Source organism: Salvelinus fontinalis, chromosome 19 (genome assembly GCF_029448725.1).
Source record: "Salvelinus fontinalis isolate EN_2023a chromosome 19, ASM2944872v1, whole genome shotgun sequence".
Taxonomy (NCBI): Eukaryota; Metazoa; Chordata; class Actinopteri; order Salmoniformes; family Salmonidae; genus Salvelinus; species Salvelinus fontinalis.
Genome location: NC_074683.1, coordinates 26,112,649 through 26,132,566, shown reverse-complemented (window position 1 = coordinate 26,132,566; position 19,918 = coordinate 26,112,649). Strand labels below are relative to the sequence as shown.

At 39.9% G+C, this 19,918-nt stretch overlaps 2 protein-coding genes across 2 annotated transcripts in view; both read right to left on the bottom strand.

Annotated features, from left to right (window-relative positions):
* The window catches only part of LOC129816557 (leishmanolysin-like peptidase), a 30,419-nt gene extending 17,046 nt beyond the window's left edge, over positions 1-13,373 (bottom strand). Inside the window, exons 1-6 of the mRNA XM_055871144.1 lie at positions 12,989-13,373; positions 12,135-12,232; positions 11,997-12,027; positions 10,267-10,349; positions 9,932-10,049; positions 2,165-2,343 (exon numbers count right to left, since the gene is read on the bottom strand). Of these exons, the coding sequence (XP_055727119.1) occupies positions 2,165-2,343; positions 9,932-10,049; positions 10,267-10,349; positions 11,997-12,027; positions 12,135-12,232; positions 12,989-13,117 (638 nt within the window). The 5' untranslated portion in view covers positions 13,118-13,373. The remainder of the gene's footprint in view (positions 1-2,164; positions 2,344-9,931; positions 10,050-10,266; positions 10,350-11,996; positions 12,028-12,134; positions 12,233-12,988) is intronic.
* Positions 13,374-13,529: 156 nt separating this feature from the next.
* LOC129817017 (acetylcholinesterase collagenic tail peptide-like) lies at positions 13,530-18,293 on the bottom strand. The gene is made up of 15 exons (XM_055872002.1): positions 18,207-18,293; positions 17,813-17,910; positions 17,534-17,643; positions 17,386-17,427; positions 17,257-17,283; positions 17,054-17,125; positions 16,861-16,926; positions 16,745-16,771; positions 16,574-16,618; positions 16,455-16,490; positions 16,170-16,250; positions 15,917-16,013; positions 14,489-14,619; positions 14,199-14,324; positions 13,530-13,924 (listed from the first exon to the last, which is right to left on the bottom strand). The coding sequence occupies exons 2-15, from the start codon at positions 17,895-17,897 to the stop codon at positions 13,895-13,897; spliced, it is 975 nt and encodes a 324-aa protein (XP_055727977.1). The 5' UTR covers positions 17,898-17,910; positions 18,207-18,293; the 3' UTR covers positions 13,530-13,894.
* Between the last annotated feature and the right edge of the window lie 1,625 nt (positions 18,294-19,918).

The following is a 19,918-nucleotide window of genomic DNA, read 5'->3' as shown; positions in this document are numbered from 1 at the left end:
GTCTGTAGTCATTTAGGCAGGTTGCCTTTGTGTTCTTGGGCCCAGGGACTATGGTGGTCTGCTTGAAACATGTTGGTATTACAGGCTCAATCAGGGACATGTTGAAAATGTCAGTGAAGACACCTGCCAGTTGGTCAGCACATGCCCGGAGCACACGTCCTGGTAATCCGTCTGTCCCCGCAGCCTTGTGTATGTTGACCTGTTTAAAGGTCTTACTCACGTCGGCTACGGAGAGCTTCAGTGTTGCTTGCCTCGAAGCGAGCGTAGAAGTGATTTAGCTGTGCTTCCCTTTGTAGTCTGTAATAGTTTGCAAGCCCTGTCACATTCGACGAGCGTCGGAGCCGGTGTAGTATGATTCAATCTTCGCCCTGTATTGACGCTATGCCTGTTTGATGGTTCGTCGCAGGGCATAGCGGGATTTCTTGTAAGCGTCCGGGTTAGAGTCCCGCACCTTGAAAGCGGCAGCTCTACCCTTTAGCTCAGTGCGAATGTTGCCTGTAATCCATAGCTTCTGGTTGGGGTATGTACGTACAGTCACTGTGGGGACGTCGTCCTCGATGAACTTATTCATAAAGCCAGTGACTGATGTGGTGTATTCCTCAATGTCATCGGAAGAATCCCGGAACATGTTCCAGTCTGTGATAGCAAAATAGTCCTGTAGTTTAGCATCTTCATTGAACAAGCATGGGAAATAGTGTTTAAACCCTTTAAAAATGAAGATCTGTGAAGTTATTTGGATTATTCCGAATTATCTTTGAAAAGACAGGGTCCTGAAAAAGGGACATTTATTTTTTTGCTGAGTTAATATATTTTTTACATGAATTGAACTGCTTATTTTTGCCAGTAAACAGTCTAAGCCCTGCCTATGTCAAGGAAAGGGGGGTATAAGAAAAGAAAAAAAATTGAAGTATCAAAAGAAAATATCTGGAGACGATTTTCATCAAGGATCTCCGTACTTTGCTTGGTTCATCTTTCCCTCGATCCTGACTAGTCTCCCAGTCCCTGCTCCTGAAAAACATCTCCACAGCATGATGCTGCCACCACCATGCTTCACCGTAGGGATGGTGCCAGGTTTCCTCCAGACGTGACGCTGGCATTCAGGCCAGAGTTCAATCTTGGTTTCATCAGACCAGAGAATCTTGTTGCTCATGGTCAGAGTCCTTTAGATAAACTCCAACCGGGCTGTCTGTCATGCTTTTTACTGAGGAGTGGCTTCCGTCTGGCCACTCTACCACAAAGGCCTGATTGGTGGAGTGATGCAGAGATAGTTGTCCTTCTGGAAGGTTCTCCCATCTCCACAGAGGACCTCCAGACCTGTTTTTGCTTTGTCATTATTGCGTATTGTGAATATTTTATACATTTTAGAATAAGGCTGTAAAGTAACAGAATGTGGAAAAAGTCAAGGGGTCTGAATACTTTCCGAAGGCACTGTATATCTGAGAGATATCAGAAATATCTAGGAAACTAGGAAAATATTTATTTTACATGTATTTAACCCCTTATTTTTTGTCACTAAACAGTCTCTGTTAATAATTCCATATTTCTTTTTGACTGGTACCGGGGGACCTTCAGACGAGTCTTGTGAGCGTCCTAGAGCAAAGCAAGAGTCTCACCTTTACACAGAGAGGTCATGTGTAGCCCAAACTGTTGGCACACCACAGACAGAAGTTGGCAGATCGGCTGCAACTTCAGACGAGTCCCAAGACACTTGTGGGGTTTGTAGAGCAAAACGTGTTCGTGAGAGTCATCTTTCCATAGATGGGTCATAATAGTTTGTAGGCCAAACCGTTCGGACGCTACAGACGATATTCGGGATGGCTCATGATCTGACAAACACTGCTCTTTCAAAGGTGGATGCAAAAAAGCTGACATCTCTAGTTTAAACTGACAGATTGTTACGGTGATTTTTTATTATGCTAATTAGATTTCTGCGGCCTTAGGAGTTAATGTATTTATTCAGGTTCACATTGTGGACCGAACCGAGGTTCCCGTTCCGAATAGTTCGGGAACGAATACGTGTACCATTACATACATAAGCATTTCGCTACACTCGCAATAACATCTGCTAACCATGTGTATGTGGCCAATAAAATCTGATTTGACATTCCTAATAAAGATGTACCGTTACACCCCTAATAAAAGGTGTATAGGGTTGCAGGCTTACCTGTCTAGCTCAGACTCCAGCTGACAGTATGCAGCATAGGCCACAATGTTCTCCTGTCCACAGCGTTCTGTAGTCACCCCGCTGACGTAGAGGACAAAATCAGCCCCTTCCACCCCCTTCCCGTCCGGAGGCCCTGCCGAGCCACACGACCTCCCTGTCTCGCTGCACACCTTGCATTGCTGGAAATCCGATACACAGAATATCATTTTTAGTTAATTTTAGTTATTTAACCTGTATTTAAACAGGAAAGTCACATTGTGACCCAGGTGTCCTTTACAGGTGAGCCCTGAATCTACAAGTAAGACTTGAAATACCTTGCATTACTGAAAATCACATGGACATAATAATAACATCATCAAAGTACAGTACTCAAGACCAACATCATCCAACCTTTCTATAGGCCTACCAGTTGAGCATCCTTTTTTAAATACATATTTTATTGATAGGGATAGATGGATTAAGCAGGGAGAGAGAAGGAAGACCGGTGTGTCCGGAATTGGATCCCAACGCAGGCATGTGGATCGCATGTGCGTCGAGGGCGGTTTCCTATCATTCCATTTAACCTCGGTTAGTCTCATTGAGAATGTCTTTTGCAAGAAGGCCAAGCTTAAAAGGTGAGGCCAAGCTTAAAAGGTGAGTAACATGAAATAGAGGTCGTCCTTTGTGCTCAGTTGGAAGAGAATGGCCCTTGTAACACCAGAGTAGTGGGTTCGATTCCCGGGACCACCCATACATAAAATGTAAGCACACGACTACGTCGCTTTGGATAAAAGTGACTGCTAAATGAAATACAGTGGCAATAAAAAGTATGTGAACCCTTTGGAAATACCTGGATTTACGCATAAATTGGTCATAAAATTAAATTTGATCTCCATCTTAGTCACAACAACAGACAAACCCAGTCTGCTTCAACTAATAACACACACATTTATGTATTTTTCTTGTCTATATTGAATACATCATTTAAACATTCACAGTGTAGGTTGGAAAAAGTATGTGAACCCCAAGGCTAATGACCTCTCCAAAAGCTAATTGGAGTCAGGAGTTAGCTAACCTGGAGTACAATCATTGAGACGAGATTGGAGATGCTGGCTAGAGCTGCTCTGCCCTATAAAACAAATATAAAAAACTCACAAAATTTGAGTTTGCTATTCACAAGAAGCATTGCCTGATGTGAACCATACCTCTAACAAAAGAGATCTCAGACCCAAGATTAAGAATTGTTGACTTGTATAAAGCTGGAAATGGTTACAAAAGTATCTCTAAAAGCCTTGATGTTCATCAGTCCACGGTAAGACAAATGGTCCAATTTGTAAGTCGCTCTGGATAAGAGCGTCTGCTAAATGACTTAAATGTAATGTAAATGTCTATAGATGAAGAAAGTGCAGCACTGTTGCTACTCTCGCTAGGAGTGGCCGTCCTGCAAAGATGACTGCAAGAGCACAGCGCAGAATGCTCAATGAGGTAAAGAAGAATCTTAGAGTGTCAGCTAAAGACTTAGAAATCTCTGGAACATGCTAACATCTCTGTTGACGAATCTACTAAATTCAGCAAAAAAAATAAATGTTCCTTTTTCAGGACCATGTCTTTCAAAGATAAGTTATTTGGATTTTTACAAATTAACAGATCTTCATTGTAAAGGGTTTAGACATTGTTTCAATGTCTTGTTCAATGAATCATAAACATTTAATGAACATGCACCTGTGGAACGGTCGTTACGACACTAACAGCTTACAGACGGTAGGCAATTAAGGCCACAGTTATGAAAACTTAGGACACTAAAGAGGCCTTTCTACAGACTTTGAAAAACACCAAAAGAAAGATGCCCAGGGTCCCTGCTCATCTGCGTGAACGTGCCTTGGGCATGCTGCAAGGACACATGAGGACTGCAGATGTATGTGGCCAGGGCAATAAATGGCAATGTCTGTACTGTGAGACGCCTTATACAGCGCTACAGGGAGACAAGACAGACAGCTGATTGTCCTCGCAGTAGCAGGCCACGTGTTACAACATCTGCACAGGATTGGTACATCCGAACATCACACCTGCGGGACAGGTACAGGATGGCAACAACTGTCCGAGTTACACCAGAAACAGACAATCCCTACATCAGTGCTCAGACTGTCTGCAATAGGCTGAGAGAGGCTGGACTGAGGGCTTGTAGGCCTGTTGTAAGGCAGGTTGTCACAAGACATCACCGGCAACAACGTCACCTATGGGCACAAACCCACCATCGCTGGACCAGACAGGACCGGCAAAAAGTGCTCTTCACTGACGAGTCGCGGTTTTGTCTCAGCAATGGTTAGATTCGTGTTTATCGTCTAAGGAATGAGCGTTACACTGATATCTCTACTCTGGAGCGGGATCGATTGGAGGTGGAGGGTCACAGCATCATTGAACTGAGCTTGTTGTCATTGCAGGCAATCTCAACTCAATGCGTTACAGGGAAGACATCCTCCTCCCTCATGTTATACCCTTCCTGCAGGCTCATCCTGACATGACCCTCCAGCATGACAATGCCACCAGCCATACTGCTCATTCTGTGCGTGATTTCCTGCAAGACAGGAATGTCAGGGTTCTGCCATGGCCAGCGAAGAGCCCGGATCTCAATCCCATTGAGCACATCTGGGACCTGTTGGATCGGAGGGTGAGGGCTAGGGCCATTCCCCCCCAGAAATGTCTGGAAGCTTGCAGGTGCCTTGGTGGAAGAGTGGGGTAACTTCTCACAGCAATAACTGGCAAATCTGGTGCAGTCCATGAGGAGATGCAAAACAGTACTTAATGCAGCTGGTGGCCACACCAGATACTGACTTACTTTTGGCCTCTTTGTTCAGGGCCACATTATTCCATTTCTGTTAGTCACATGTCTGTGGAACTTGTTCAGTTTATGTCTCAGTTGTTGAATCTTGTCATGTTCATACAAATATTTACACATGTTAAGTTTGCTGAGAAGTGAGAGGATGTTTCTTTTTGTGCTGTGTTTATATAAAAAACACAAAATAAGAATGGTGTTTATGGGAGGACACCACGGAAGAAGCCACTGCTGTCAAACGAAAACATTGCTGCACGTCTGAAGTTCGCAAAAGTGCACCTGGATGTTCCACAGCGCTACTGACAAAGTATTCTGTGGACAGATTAAACTAAACTTGAGTTGTTTGGAAGGAACACACAACACTGTGTGTGGAGAAAAAAAGGCACAGCACACCAACATCAAAACCTCATCCCAACTGTAAAGTATGGTGAAGGGAGCATCATGCTTTGGAGCTGCTTTACTGCCTCAGGGCCTGGACAGCTTGCTATCATCGACGGAAAAATGAATTCCCTAGTTTATCAAGACATTTTGCAGGATAATGTAAGGCTATCTGTCCGCCAATTGAAGCTCAACAGAAGTTGGGTGATGCAACAGGACAACGACCCAAAACACAGAAATAAATCAACAACAGAATGGCTTCAATAGAAGAAAATACACCTTGAGTCCTGACCTCAACCCGATTGAGATGCTGTGGCATTTATGCAGAAGTCCAGGTATTTCCAAAGGGTTCACATACTTTTTCTTGCTACTGTATGTTATATTAGTTAAGACAAAAGCTCCTGGAGTGGTTTAAATAAATGCGTGCCTCAAATGACCCTTGACTCGGAAGGGCTAATCATGTTTGAGGCGGTCAGGTCAGTGAGTAGGCACTCCAACCTAAGCCGTATCATAATCCACATTTTGCTGAACTGGCGTAGGATGCATTTGCTAATCCCATAACTCCAGAATGGTCCAGGGGTGGACAACGTATGAGTTATTTTTTAACTGTATTTTTTATTAACCCACCCACCCTCTTCGGAGAACACAAATATTTGGTGTTACAGCTTTTTTGCAACATATACAAAAATTGTACATATCGCACTTTATATATACTGTACATTTTACATACTTGATACTTTTACATACAGCAATCATATTACAATAATACATTACCGAATATGAGCTCTTTATTCCTACCCCCCCAGTCATTCAGCCCATCCCACCTATCACCGTAGACCTTCCTCATTTGGTTTCCATGTACCATATATTTTTCAATTGTGCTGTTAAGTTTTACATGAATTTTGAACCTTTTTAAATCACAGTATCCACAGATTGTGAGCTAAAGATGAAAAAAAATGTCTATGAGTATTATTATTATATTATTGATTGATTGACTATGGCTTTCCAAATCGCCCAACACTGTTATTTTTAAGGTTCATTTTAAGTGAATGTTGTGATTTTTTAACCATTCCTGAACCTGTGACCAGAAAAAAGCTACATAGGGGCAGAATAAATGATCTAGTAATTTTGTCTCTTTACAGTAAAATCTAGAGCTGAGATTGTTGTATGCCCCCATACATATATACATATATGTATATATGTATGTATATATATATATATATATATATACATACATATATACATACATATATACATACATACATACATACATATATACATACATACATACATACATACATACATACATACATACATACATACATACATATATACATATATACATACATATATATACATATATACACACATACATATATACACACATATATATATACATATATACATATATACATATACATATACATATACATACATACATACATACATACATACATACATACATATATATATATATTTATATACATATATACACACTGCTCAAAAAAATAAAGGGACCACTTAAACAACACAATGTAACTCCAAGTCAATCACACTTCTGTGAAATCAAACTGTCCACTTAGGAAGCAACACTGATTGACAATAAATTTCACATGCTGTTGTGCAAATGGAATAGACAAAAGGTGGAAATTATAGGCAATTAGCAAGACACCCCCAATAAAGGAATGGTTCTGCAGGTGGTGACCACAGACCACTTCTCAGTTCCTATGCTTCCTGGCTGATGTTTTGGTCACTTTTGAATGCTGGCGGTGCTTTCACTCTAGTGGTAGCATGAGACGGAGTCTACAACCCACACAAGTGGCTCAGGTAGTGCAGTTCATCCAGGATGGCACATCAATGCGAGCTGTGGCAAAAAGGTTTGCTGTGTCTGTCAGCATAGTGTCCAGAGCATGGAGGCGCTACCAGGAGACAGGCCAGTACATCAGGAGACGTGGAGGAGGCCGTAGGAGGGCAACAACCCAGCAGCAGGACCGCTACCTCCGCCTTTGTGCAAGGAGGAGCACTGCCCGAGCACTGCAAAATGACCTCCAGCAGGCCACAAATGTGCATGCGTCTGCTCAAACGGTCAGAAACAGACTCCATGAGGGTGGTATGAGGGCCCGACGTCCACAGGTGGGGGTTGTGCTTACAGCCCAACACCGTGCAGGACGTTTGGCATTTGCCAGAGAACACCAAGATTAGCAAATTCGCCACTGGCGCCCTGTGCTCTTCACAGATGAAAGCAGGTTCACACTGAGCACATGTGACAGACGTGACAGAGTCTGGAGACGCCATGGAGAACGTTCTGCTGCCTGCAACATCCTCCAGCATGACCGGTTTGGCGGTGGGTCAGTCATGGTGTGGGGTGGCATTTCTTTGTGGGGCCGCACAGCCCTCCATGTGCTCGCCAGAGGTAGCCTGACTGCCATTAGGTACCAAGATGAGATCCTCAGACCCCTTGTGAGACCATGCTGACACATGCACATTTGTGGCCTGCTGGAGGTCATTTTGCAGGGCTCGGGCAGTGCTCCTCCTTGCACAAAGGCGGAGGTAGCAGTTCTGCTGCTGGGTTGTTGCCCTCCTACGGCCTCCTCCACGTCTCCTGGTAGCGCCTCCATGCTCTGGACACTATGCTGACAGACACAGCAAACCTTTTTGCCACAGCTCGCATTGATGTGCCATCCTGGATGAACTGCACTACCTGAGCCACTTGTGTGGGTTGTAGACTCCGTCTCATGCTTCCACTAGAGTGAAAGCACCGCCAGCATTCAAAAGTGACCAAAACATCAGCCAGGAAGCATAGGAACTGAGAAGTGGTCTGTGGTCACCACCTGCAGAACCATTCCTTTATTGGGGGTGTCTTGCTAATTGCCTATAATTTCCACCTTTTGTCTATTCCATTTGCACAACAGCATGTGAAATTTATTGTCAATCGGTGTTGCTTCCTAAGTGGACAGTTTGATTTCACAGAAGTGTGATTGACTTGGAGTTACATTGTGTTGTTTAAGTGTTCCCTTTATTTTTTTGAGCAGTGTATATATATATATATATATATATATTAGCATTCTGTTAGTGTCAAGAATTTTGTATAATAATACATTGAAAAATCAAGTGTCGTTTTTTGTATTAGTTCATATACCATGTGCCATGGAATTGGTACATCAAAAATCTCCCATTTATTTTGGAATGAATGTGTGACATAGCAATTTTTTAACAAAGGATGAGCATTTCTTAATAATCTACTGGAGAACCAGTTCACGTTTAAGTATAACTTATGTATGAGTGACGCTTTTAGTGAGAGGTTTAATGTTTTAATATTTAAATCATTTTAGCCCCCCAAACTCATATTCATTATATAAATAGCCATGTAACATTTTTTTCAGGTTGAATTTTTTCTGGCTTAGCTTTTCAAAGAAAGTGATTTTTTTTGCTCATATGATTTAAAAAACTAATTGTCTGGAGTAAGCAGCACCATTAGTAAAAGGGTAAACTGTGATAGGACCAAAGAGTTAATCAATGTGATTATTCCATTAATAGATACGTATTTACCTCTCCATGGTTGCAGAATCTTATCTATTTTTCCCCCCAAACTGGTTGTGGTAAGTTAATTTATATATTTTTCAGATATGAATACCAAGTATGTCTACTTTACCATCCTTCCATGTTATTGGTAAACTACAAGGTAGTGTAAACATTGTCTTTTAAACAATCCAATACATAACATGTTACTCTTGTCATAATTGGGTCTTAGTCCTGAAAGGCTAGAAAAGTGATCAAGATCTTCAATGATCCTAATTGTGGTCTTACGAAAAAACTAGTCTTCGGCATACATTAACACTTTTGTTTTTAACTCCCGGAATTCTAACCCTTTGATGTTCTTGTTGGATCTGACTCTTAATAGCTAGCATTTCGATGGCCATAATAAATAGATATGGAGACACCTGACAGCCCTGTTTTACTCCTCTTAACAGCTCAATACTTTCTGAGAAGTAACCATTATTTACTATTTTACATCTGGGGTTGCTGTACATAACTTTAACCCATTGTACAAGATTCACCAAAATTAAAGTAGTCCAGGCATTTATATATAAATTCTAGTCGTACTTTATCAAACGCCTTTTCAAAATCTGCTATGAAGACCAGGCCTGCCATCTTTGATGTTTCACAATCTTTAATTGTTTCAAGTAATTGTCATATATTATCTCCAATATATTGTCCATGTAAAAAACCTGTCTGATCAGGATGAACAATATCTGGTAAAACCTTTTTTATTTTATGTGCATATGAGTTGTCCATATGGATAGTGGATAGTAGTGGGCAATGTATGAGTTGTCTGTATATGTAGTGGATAGTAGTGGGCAATGAATGTGGACCAAAGACATGATTGTGGAAGAACAGGCATCCCTAATGACAATGTACATGCCATTTTTCATCAATAATAAATCACAAGGTAATAACGGCGACCAATAACAGTAACCAACACTGACTAAATGGGTTGGTTGATAGACTAGTTATTAGTAATACCTACTCTATCAACCAACCTACCTGGTCACTACACCTCAGTGGCGTAGACAGACCTGCAGATGATGCTCAGGAACAATGACGGGTCCACACTTTGTGATGTCTGCACATGATCCCTGGCAGTAGCGGTGAGGGTCATCTTTCTTCCTCAGATACTGATTGGTCACACATTGTCTGAACAGGAACAGACAATTTTATATTGCAAGAGAAAAATACTGACCCTCTGATCGAGCCTTGTTTAAGGTCTATTCATTAAAATAGATTATCTTGAACATCTTAAAATGCTACACACCTCAATTGAATTACAAACGTGAAATGATTATATTTTCTTTTTGAGATTAGAACATGTTATTGGACTGTGTTGGAGGGTGATGGGAGGTGAGCTCTCTACCTGCTGAGTAGTATAGGCCCTGATTTCCGGCGAACCTGAAAAACCTTCTGTAAATAATCAATTGCTTGTGGAAAAAGTTTATCCTGTAGAAAACAAAAAGGGAGTACCTATGATACCAGCAGCCAGCTAGGATACACAAAACATAATATTAGCCTGGTGCAACAAAACTTAAAAAAGGTAAGATTATCATGTAGATGTGATAAACATGACACACATACATACATACATACATACATATATATATATATACACACACACACAGTTGAAGTAGGTAGTTTACATACACTTAGGTTGGAGTCATTAAAACATGTTTTTCAACCACTCCACAAATTTATTTTTAACAAATTATAGTTTTGGCAAGTTGGTTAGGACATCTACTTTGTGCATGACACAAGTCATTTGTCCAACAATTGTTAACAGACACATTATTTCACTTATAATTCACTGTATCACAATTCCAGTGGGTCAGAAGTTTACATACACTAAGTTGACTGTGCCTTTAAACAACTTGGAAAATTCCAGAAAATTATGTCATGGCTTTAGAAGCTTCTGATAGGCTAATTGACAGTCAATTGGAGGTGTACCTGTGGATGTATTTTAAGACCTACCTTCAAACTCAGTGCCTCTTTGCTTGACATCATGGGAAAATCTAAAGAAATCAGCCAAGACCTCAGAAAAAAAATTGTAGACCTCCACAAGTCTAGTTCATCCTTGAGAGCAATTTCCAAACGCCTTAAGGTACCACGTTCATCTGTACAAACAATAGTATGCAAGTATAAACACCATGGGACCACACAGCCGTCATACCGCTCCGGAAGGAGGCGCGTTCTGTTTCCTAGAGATGAAAGTAATTTGGTGCAAAAAATGGAAATCAATCCCAGAACAACAGCAAAGGACCCTGTGAAGATGCTGTAGGAAATAGATACAAAAGTATCTATATTCACTGTAAAACAAGTCATATATCGACATAACCTGAAAGGCCACTCAGCAAGGAAGAAGCCACTGCTCCAAAACCGGCATTAAGAAAAGTCATACTACGGTTCGCAACTGCACATGGGGACAAAGATCGTACTTTTTGGAGAAATGTCCTCCGGTCTGATGAAACAAAAATAGAACTGTATGGCCATAATGACCATTGTTATGTTTGGAGGAAAAAGGGGGACGCTTGTAAGCCGAAGAACACCATCCCAACTGTGAAGCACGGGGGTGGCAGCATCACATTGTGGGGATGCTTTGCTGCAGGAGGGACTGGTGCACTTCACAAAATAGATGGTGGCATGACGGAGGAAAATTATGTGGATATATTGAAGCAACATCTCTAGACATCAGTCAGGAAGTTAAAGCTTGGTCGCAAATGGCTCTTCCAAATGGACAATGACCCCAAGCATACTTCCAAAGTTGTGGCAAAATGGCTTAAGGACAACAAAGTCAATGTATTGGAGAGGACATCACAAAGCCCTGACCTCAATCCTATTGAAAATTTGTGGGCAGAACTGAAAAAGCGTGTGCAAACAAGGAGGCCTACAAACCTGACTCAGTTATACCAGCTCTGTCAGGAGGAATGGGCCAAAATTCACCCAACTTATTGTGGAATTTTCACTAGGACTTAATGTCAGGAATTGTGAAAAACTGAGTTTAAATGCATTTGGCGTATGGTGTATGTAAACTTCCGACTTCAACCACACACACGTCAATGAGAAAGAGCCCTGACCTCATTCATACCAACATACCTTCACAAGTCTTCTTTTATCTGAGGTTAACCTTTGGAAGAAGACATAACATGTATACAATAACATTGAGATCGGTTTACGGTAAGGCCAGGAACACATTTATAAACTCTGAGAATAGTAGGACAGAAATAAACTTACTTTTCCACACTTGAATCATAAATTATTTTTATCTTTAATTGTTGATCAGAGCTTCTTTTGGTTAATCTTTCCGACTTCAGATATACTTTATGGACAACCTACAAGAAGAAGCATTGTTGAAAGCAAAGCAGCTACTGTATTATCATCAGTGGTGTAAAGTACTGAAGTAAAAATACTTAAAAGTACAACTTAAGTCATTTTTGGGGGTATCTGTACGTTACATTTTGAATGCTTAGCAGGACAGGAAAATTGCTTAATAATTCACACACTTATCAAGAGAACATCCCTGGTCATCCTTACTGCCCCTGATCTGGCAGACTCACCAAACACATGCTTTGTTTGTAAATTGTCGGATCGTTGGTGCATGCCCCTGGCTATCCGTAAATAAATAAATAAATTATGCCGTCTGGTTTGCTTTATAAGGAATTTGAAATCATTTATATTTTTTATTTTAATACTTAATTATATTTAAAACCAAATACGTTTAGACTTTTACTCAAGTAGCATTTTACTGGGTGACTTTCACTTTTACTTCAGTAATTTTCTATTAATGTATCTTTATTTTTTCTCAAGGTATAGTATCTTTACTTTTAATGACAATTGGGTACTTTTTCCACCACTGATTATCATGTAGAAACACCTTAAGATGAGTGAACCACATGATTAGCATCGTTTTTTTCATGTAAAGAATACATTTAAGTGCATGCATTAAATGAAACGTTTAATAATTTGAGAGGAAATAGCTCAAATGTTAAGATAATGGACATGGAACGCCCCTATTGACATGCTATGGCTCGAGCGCCCTCCTTGGTTAATTGATTCCTTACGACAAAATAGCGATAAACGACACTTACCTCCGACAGAGATGGGACTTGATGTTTACACGTATGACAATTCACAAACAAAAATAGAAGTGAGAAAGTGAAAATACGTCTCAGTGACCCAAACAGCTTCCAAAAGCGTCTCAGCTCCGTCGCCATCATATGTCCAGCGACAGTCGTGATTCAAATCCTGTTTCATTCATCGCTATCTACATAATCACAACTCACATAGATAACTATGCCGTTCCCCACTATGTTATTGATAGGTATGTATCTTATTATTCCTCATTAGGACGGCGAAACCCACTTTACTCGTGTGTTACTTGCTAGCTTTAGCCTTTAGTTTAGCCAAAGATTTTTTATAACTCACCCTGCCAAAGATCATTGTTCTATCTGTGACCCTGGTTACATCGCCACTTCCGGGTCGTCAGATTTTCCTGAAAAAAGCTTCACAACAAAAGTCTTCTATCTGAGCAATACAAGGGCTGCATGCTAAACGGTAAACAATATTTCTAACCACACCGGTAATGTCTCCAAGAATGTTCATGTCATGTGTAAAAATGGAACAAAAATGTCCATGAAATTGTATATTTTTTATTAACTTTTCATTGACATATTACATAGTGTGGACATTAGTGTGCACTGAGTCAGACAGACATAATAGAAATTAGGATGTGAATTTTATTTAATTTTATTACACAGTAGCCTATAGTGACAGACATGCCATATGACATTTTAATTTAAAATGGACAGTAGGGGCTTCTTCATTTGTTTTGAGTATTTGTTGGTGTTTTATTGGGATCCCCATTGCAAAAGCAGCAGCTACCCTTCCTGGGGTCCACACAAAACATGAAACATGACATATTACAGAACATGAATAGACAACAACTCAAAGACAGAACCACATACTACATGGGGGTGCTTCTTGCAGGAGGGTAGTCACAGAGCAGATGCAGTGGGATGTTTGTTCTGTCCACAACACCAAGAGTGTGTTCATGGAATTGAATAGGAAAACAATCAGATTAGACAAAACGTTGTGAAAAAACAGGGGTGTAGCTCAAATGCCACCATATTCCCTATATTGCACTGCTTTTTTAGTAGTCCTATTGTCGCAACACCTAGGGACCCTGGTCAAAAGTAGTACACTATAGGAAATAGGGTAACATTTGGGATGCAGTCATGGACACTTTTCCAAATGTAGCCTAAGCATGTCAGACGTACTAAAACATCAGGGCATGTTTACCTGAGCCATAACATCAATCCATTCAGAGCCACTGTAGACGAACAGCATGCGAGTATCTCTCCTCAGGACCATAACATTTTCAGATCTTAACTCCGACATCTCGCTCTCACCATTCACAATGTAAATCTATTGTTCAATTAATAAAAAGGTTAAAAAGGTATTCAATGGAAGGTTCAAAGAGGTAAAAAAAATGGATCACACGATTAAATGATTAAGTTGTTTGATATCACCATGTTTGGTAAACATCATGATGTTATTCAAGCATAGAAAGATTCTTATTATTTACTTACAGATACTGCCTTATCAGCATTATATCTCCCTGTGCCAGGTATTGGCTTGAAGGAATTTGCTGAAGAACAATTACAAAAGACAGAAGGTCCTTTATGGCCTTTCTCCCCTCTGTGTCCTTGAAAAACATATACTAGAAGAAAACACAAGAACGTTTTTTAATCATATCAATAGCTGTTGACATAATATATCATAATACATCATTTATACTCAGAATAATGTGTATATAGTGCCGTGAAAAGTATTTGCCCCCTTTCTAATTTTCTCTGCTTTAGCATATTTTTTATACTGAATGTTATCAGATCTTTAATCAAAACCTAATATTAGATAAAGGGAACCTGAGTGAACAAATAGCACAACAATTACATACTTATTTAATTTATTTCGTAAATAAAGTTATGCAACACCCAATGTCCCTGTGTGAAAAAGTTATTGCCCCCTTACACTCAATAACTGGGACCCATGTCATCCAAAAAGTTATACTTTTGAATAATATGTCCATAGACCATTCTTCCAAAAGTCTTGATGATCATCCAGGTGCTTCCAGGTGCTTTTTGACAAACTTGAGTCAATTTTTGGACAACATGGGTCCAAACACTGCATTCCACAGTAAAACCTCATACCAACGGTCAAGCATAATGGTGGTAGTGTGATGGTTTGAGGATATTTTGCTGCCTCAGGACCTGGACAACTTGCCTTAATAGAAGGAACCATGAATTCTGCTCTGTATCAGAGAATTCTACTGGAGAATGTCAGGTCATCCGTCTGTGAGCTGAAGCTGAGGCGCAGCTGGGTCATGCAGCAAGACAATGATCCAAAACACACAATCAAGTCTACATGAAAAAGCCTAAAAAGCAGCAAATTTGACATTTTGGAATGGTTAAAGTCCAGACCTAATCCCAATTGAGATGTTGTGGCAGGACTTGAAACTAATAGTTTATGCTTGAAAACCCACAAATGTCGCTGAGTTAAAGCAGTTCTACATGCAAGAGTGAGCCAAAATTCCTCCACAGCGATGTGAGAGACTGATCAACAACTACAGGAAGCATTTGGTGACACAACTAGTTATTGAGTGTAAGGGGGAATAGTGTGTTTTTCCTAACTTTGCTAATTAAATATATAAAATAAGTATATATTTTGGCTAATTTTAAACTCAGGTTCCTTTATCTAATATTAGGTTTTGGTTGAAGATCTGATAACATTCAGTATAAAAAAAATATGCAAAAATAGAGAAAATCGGAAAGGGGGCAAATGCTTTTCACGGCACTGTAGGCCTACATAATAATGTATTGATATACACTGAGTATACCAAACATTTGGAACACCTTCCTAACATTGAGTTGCAGTCTCTGTCACGGAAAGAGCAGGTGTTCTTAATGTTTTGTACATTCAGCATACATACGATACATGATATCAATAATATACTTAACCTTCCCCCGGAGCACCAGTGTTTCCTGTTGTGCCCTGTTTGCCCACAACTCCATGATATCCAGTTAACCCATGCGGTCCACGATGACCTTTTATTCCCTAAATACAATATGGAGTAGTGCAGAACAACATCAAAGAAAGTTTGTTTAGTCTAACCTTTGAAAATGAAAGATAATTAATCATTATTGCCAAATTAATTATTTTCAGAAAAAACTGTAGGCTACAGAGGTTACAGAGACAGCAGAGACACTTTACCATTGTCCCTCTATGCCCGGGAGTTCCCCAAGGTCCATCCAGTCCTCGTAATCCAGTGTATCCGTTTAGTCCTCGGTCCCCCTAAACCATTAAGCATACAACTATATAATCAAAAACGTAACCATCAAAATTGAAATATTTTGGCCACAAAATGCTTATTCTTCAATTAGACATTTTCAATGATTGCTGTTCATTGGCATTTCTCCAAATCCAGGTTTGCTGGCTAAGGGGTTTGTTTCAGCATCTTTAGTCTTTAATGTAAGAGAATGCTGGCTATTAATTTACCTTCTGTCCATGGAGACCAGGCTTTCCAGTGGAACCCTGTTAAATAACACACAAGTTGAGGGTTGAGTAAAAGTACATGTGACGTTCCAATTGGGATTGAAACTTGATTGACAACTTACCTTTCCACCTTTTTGTCCCGGGTCACCTTTCAGTCCCTTCTCGCCCTGTTTATATCATAAACATCACATTTTCATGTGTAATTTTATTTTACTTAGTGCTAGACATACACTATTATTGTGTTAAGTATATTGTTTGTGAAACTATGAATTATTAAAGCAGTAAAAGCTTACTTTTGAACCAGTGCGTCCTTGAGAACCCTGTAAAAACATACATGTACATTTTGTAGTAAAAGCAGCGTGAAATATACCGGTAGAACACAGCATTAGTTATTATGTGGATTATTTACCTCATGTGTTCCAGGTCTGCCAATGTCACCGAATAAACCACGCCAGCCTCTGTCCCCCTTCTCTCCCTAGCGATGAGTAAAGACAGACTAAAACTTATTTTGGATGTAGCACTCTCTATACCTATCCATTATTCAAACTACAGCTTATATACCAGAAAGGGAGCCCAATTGCATTTGAGATTGTGTCACTGACCTTTTGGCCTATGGGTCCTATCACACCAGGGGAACCATGGTTTCCCTCTTCTCCCTTTTGACCGGGTCGACCCTGCAAGACAATGTCCAGTCACATAACTGTCCCACTACTGAGTGTGTCTTTCTGATGCGTTCTAGTGTCATTATAAAAAGTCTCATATAAATGCTATGTATTATTTTTTATTATAATGTATATATTCATACCATCTGACCCTTTGGTCCTGTGCATCCCTTTAAAGAGAAACCGTGAAAATTAACTGCATAAATAATAACTTAATAAAAATGATGATTATTATTATCAGTTACAGTATATAGAAATCAAGCGAGTACTACCTTTTCACCCTTTGGTCCTCTGAGATATTCCGTTATATCAACCTGAAACAACAGTCAGCAAGAACATATGACAGACATCTAACTTGCATGTTACACTGTAAACCAACATAGTCTGAATTGTTTGTGTGCTTTTTGCTATGTCCATTACCAGTAGGGCAGATGTCTGTGTCAATGGAGGAAACGGAGGAGGAGGTGGAGGAGGAGGAGGAGGAGACAGAAATGTTTTGCATTTCGGAACCAACCAGATATTCTTCTTAGCTGAATAAGTGAATAAGGTAAGAAAAATAATCAAGTGAACAAGGTAAGCCCCTTTTTTATTTTCTCTCTTTTAAAAAAGTTATTAATCTCATAGTTCCTTATTTGTCTCAGTCCAGCATATTTATATTGTCTTTTTATATTGAAAACACTACCAACAATCACTACCAACCTGATCGGAAGGATGGTGTAGCTTCTGTGAGTATGACAGTACAGCCAATGATAAGATGGAGTATAAAAGCATATTGCTTTGGCATGTTACCTCAAGATCTGAAAGCAAACACTTGCCAGTTAGTTGCAGGTCGACTCGTCAATATGAATACTGTATATCATACGCTGTGGGGCAAAGCCCAACCTCAATAAGGCTAGTGTTCCTGATATCTAGCCTCCAATAACTTGTAGCATAGCCATTAGCCAGCTATTCAGAGCACCAACACAGGTGTACTGCCAAAGACTGCGAAACCCCCCTACATCATCAACATAGCCTAAGATGTATATCTTATAACTACTTTCAAATGTAAATATTTCCATACATTTTTTAAAATAACGTCTACTGAATGTCTTACCTCTGTAAGCTCTGTTCCTGCTGTAGCAATACTGTTGCTTCTCTGATAGTCCTGATTGCAGGAGCCAATACTGTAGTTGGATCTCAAATTGCAAGCTTGCACCATATATCCACTTATCTCAATAAGAATGGAAGTGCAACTCTGGCAGTAGTTGAGTAAAAATAATTAAATAATGAGTAATACTGTTGCAGTGCCAAAGAGATGCAGTTTTTTAGCCTTCAGTTCATCGGGCTAAATTCTCAGAATCTCAAAATGTGTCAGGTTTATGCATTTGCTACATGGCTGATATGGTGTAAGAATTGTAATTTATGATTTTTTATGTCATAAACTTTTTCTTAAAAAAAACGACATCTCTTATAGTAGATGCTATTCCTGCATCTGCATGATCTGCATATGCAATCTGCAGTTCCTACATCCATTTGAACTGTTAAATTAAATATATATAGCCATTGATTCTTGAAGAATAGAACTTATACATGTCTTGTGAGTTTAGTTCATCAGTCATACCCCATCAGAACCCAAAATACAAACTTATTTTACTCCAATGTTTGTAAACAATGTCAACATAAACATACAATGTATAGCTTCAAAACATGGTTAAAACTATCATTTTGATCTCCTAGATGGTCAGTCCTTGCATCCATACTGTAGCTCTTGTTTATGAATTTGAGAGTGGTAACAGCTATTAACCAAAAAAAGTGGTGGGGTGCCCGTTTTGTTATTGTTTGAATTGTGGATTGCCACTTTAACCTGGGTATTGGTCAGTCTGTGTTCAGACAGAGTGCAGCTGATATTTGGCTCAAAGCCCAGCAGGCTGTAAGGTCACTGAAGTTGTGTATGTATGACACAATCAATCACAGTTGTATATGTATGATATTGACCTTTACACCTTGTTACCTATAGATGTCATGTCATGCTGTGTTGAAGGAATACTACAACCAAAAACTACCTTTAAGTATTTTATCCGTTAGTCCACTGTTAATACAATCTCCCCAAATAATTAATGTCAGCAATCAAGTTTTCAAGATAAAGCACTGTCAGTAGAGATTTTTTTGGTGTTGATATATCATATGTCGCAAAACGCATCATTGAAAGGTTTTTAATTCTTAGTTCTTGGTTTATAAACCAGAGTTAGACCTACACCTGGATTGATTTAAACTGGGTCTGTGAATAAATTCATTAGACCTTAATCTATGGATTTCACATGACTGGGAATACAGATATGCATCTGTTGGTCACAGATACCGTGGATCAGAAAATGAGTCTGTATCTGGTGTGACCACCATTTGCCTCATACAGCGTGACACATCTCCTTTGCATAGAGTTGATCAGGCTGTTGTTTGTGGTCTATAGAATGTTGTCCCACTTCTCTTCAATGGCTGTGTTCGAAATGGTTGGATATTGGTGGGAACTGGAACACGCTGTTGTACATGTCAATCCAGCGCATCCCAAACATGCTCAATGCGTGACATATCTGGTGAGTATACAGGCCTTGGAAGAACTGGGACATTTTCAGCTTCTTTGATTGTGCAAACCCAGTTTCATCAGTGTCCGGCTAGCTGGTCTCTGCAAATCCCAAAGGTGAAGAAGCCGAATGTGGAGGTCCTGGGCTGGCGTGGCTACACGTGGTCTGCGGTTGTGAGGCCAGTTGGACGCACTGCCAAATTCTCTAAAACAATGTTGGAGGTGGCTTGTGGTAGAGAAATGAACAT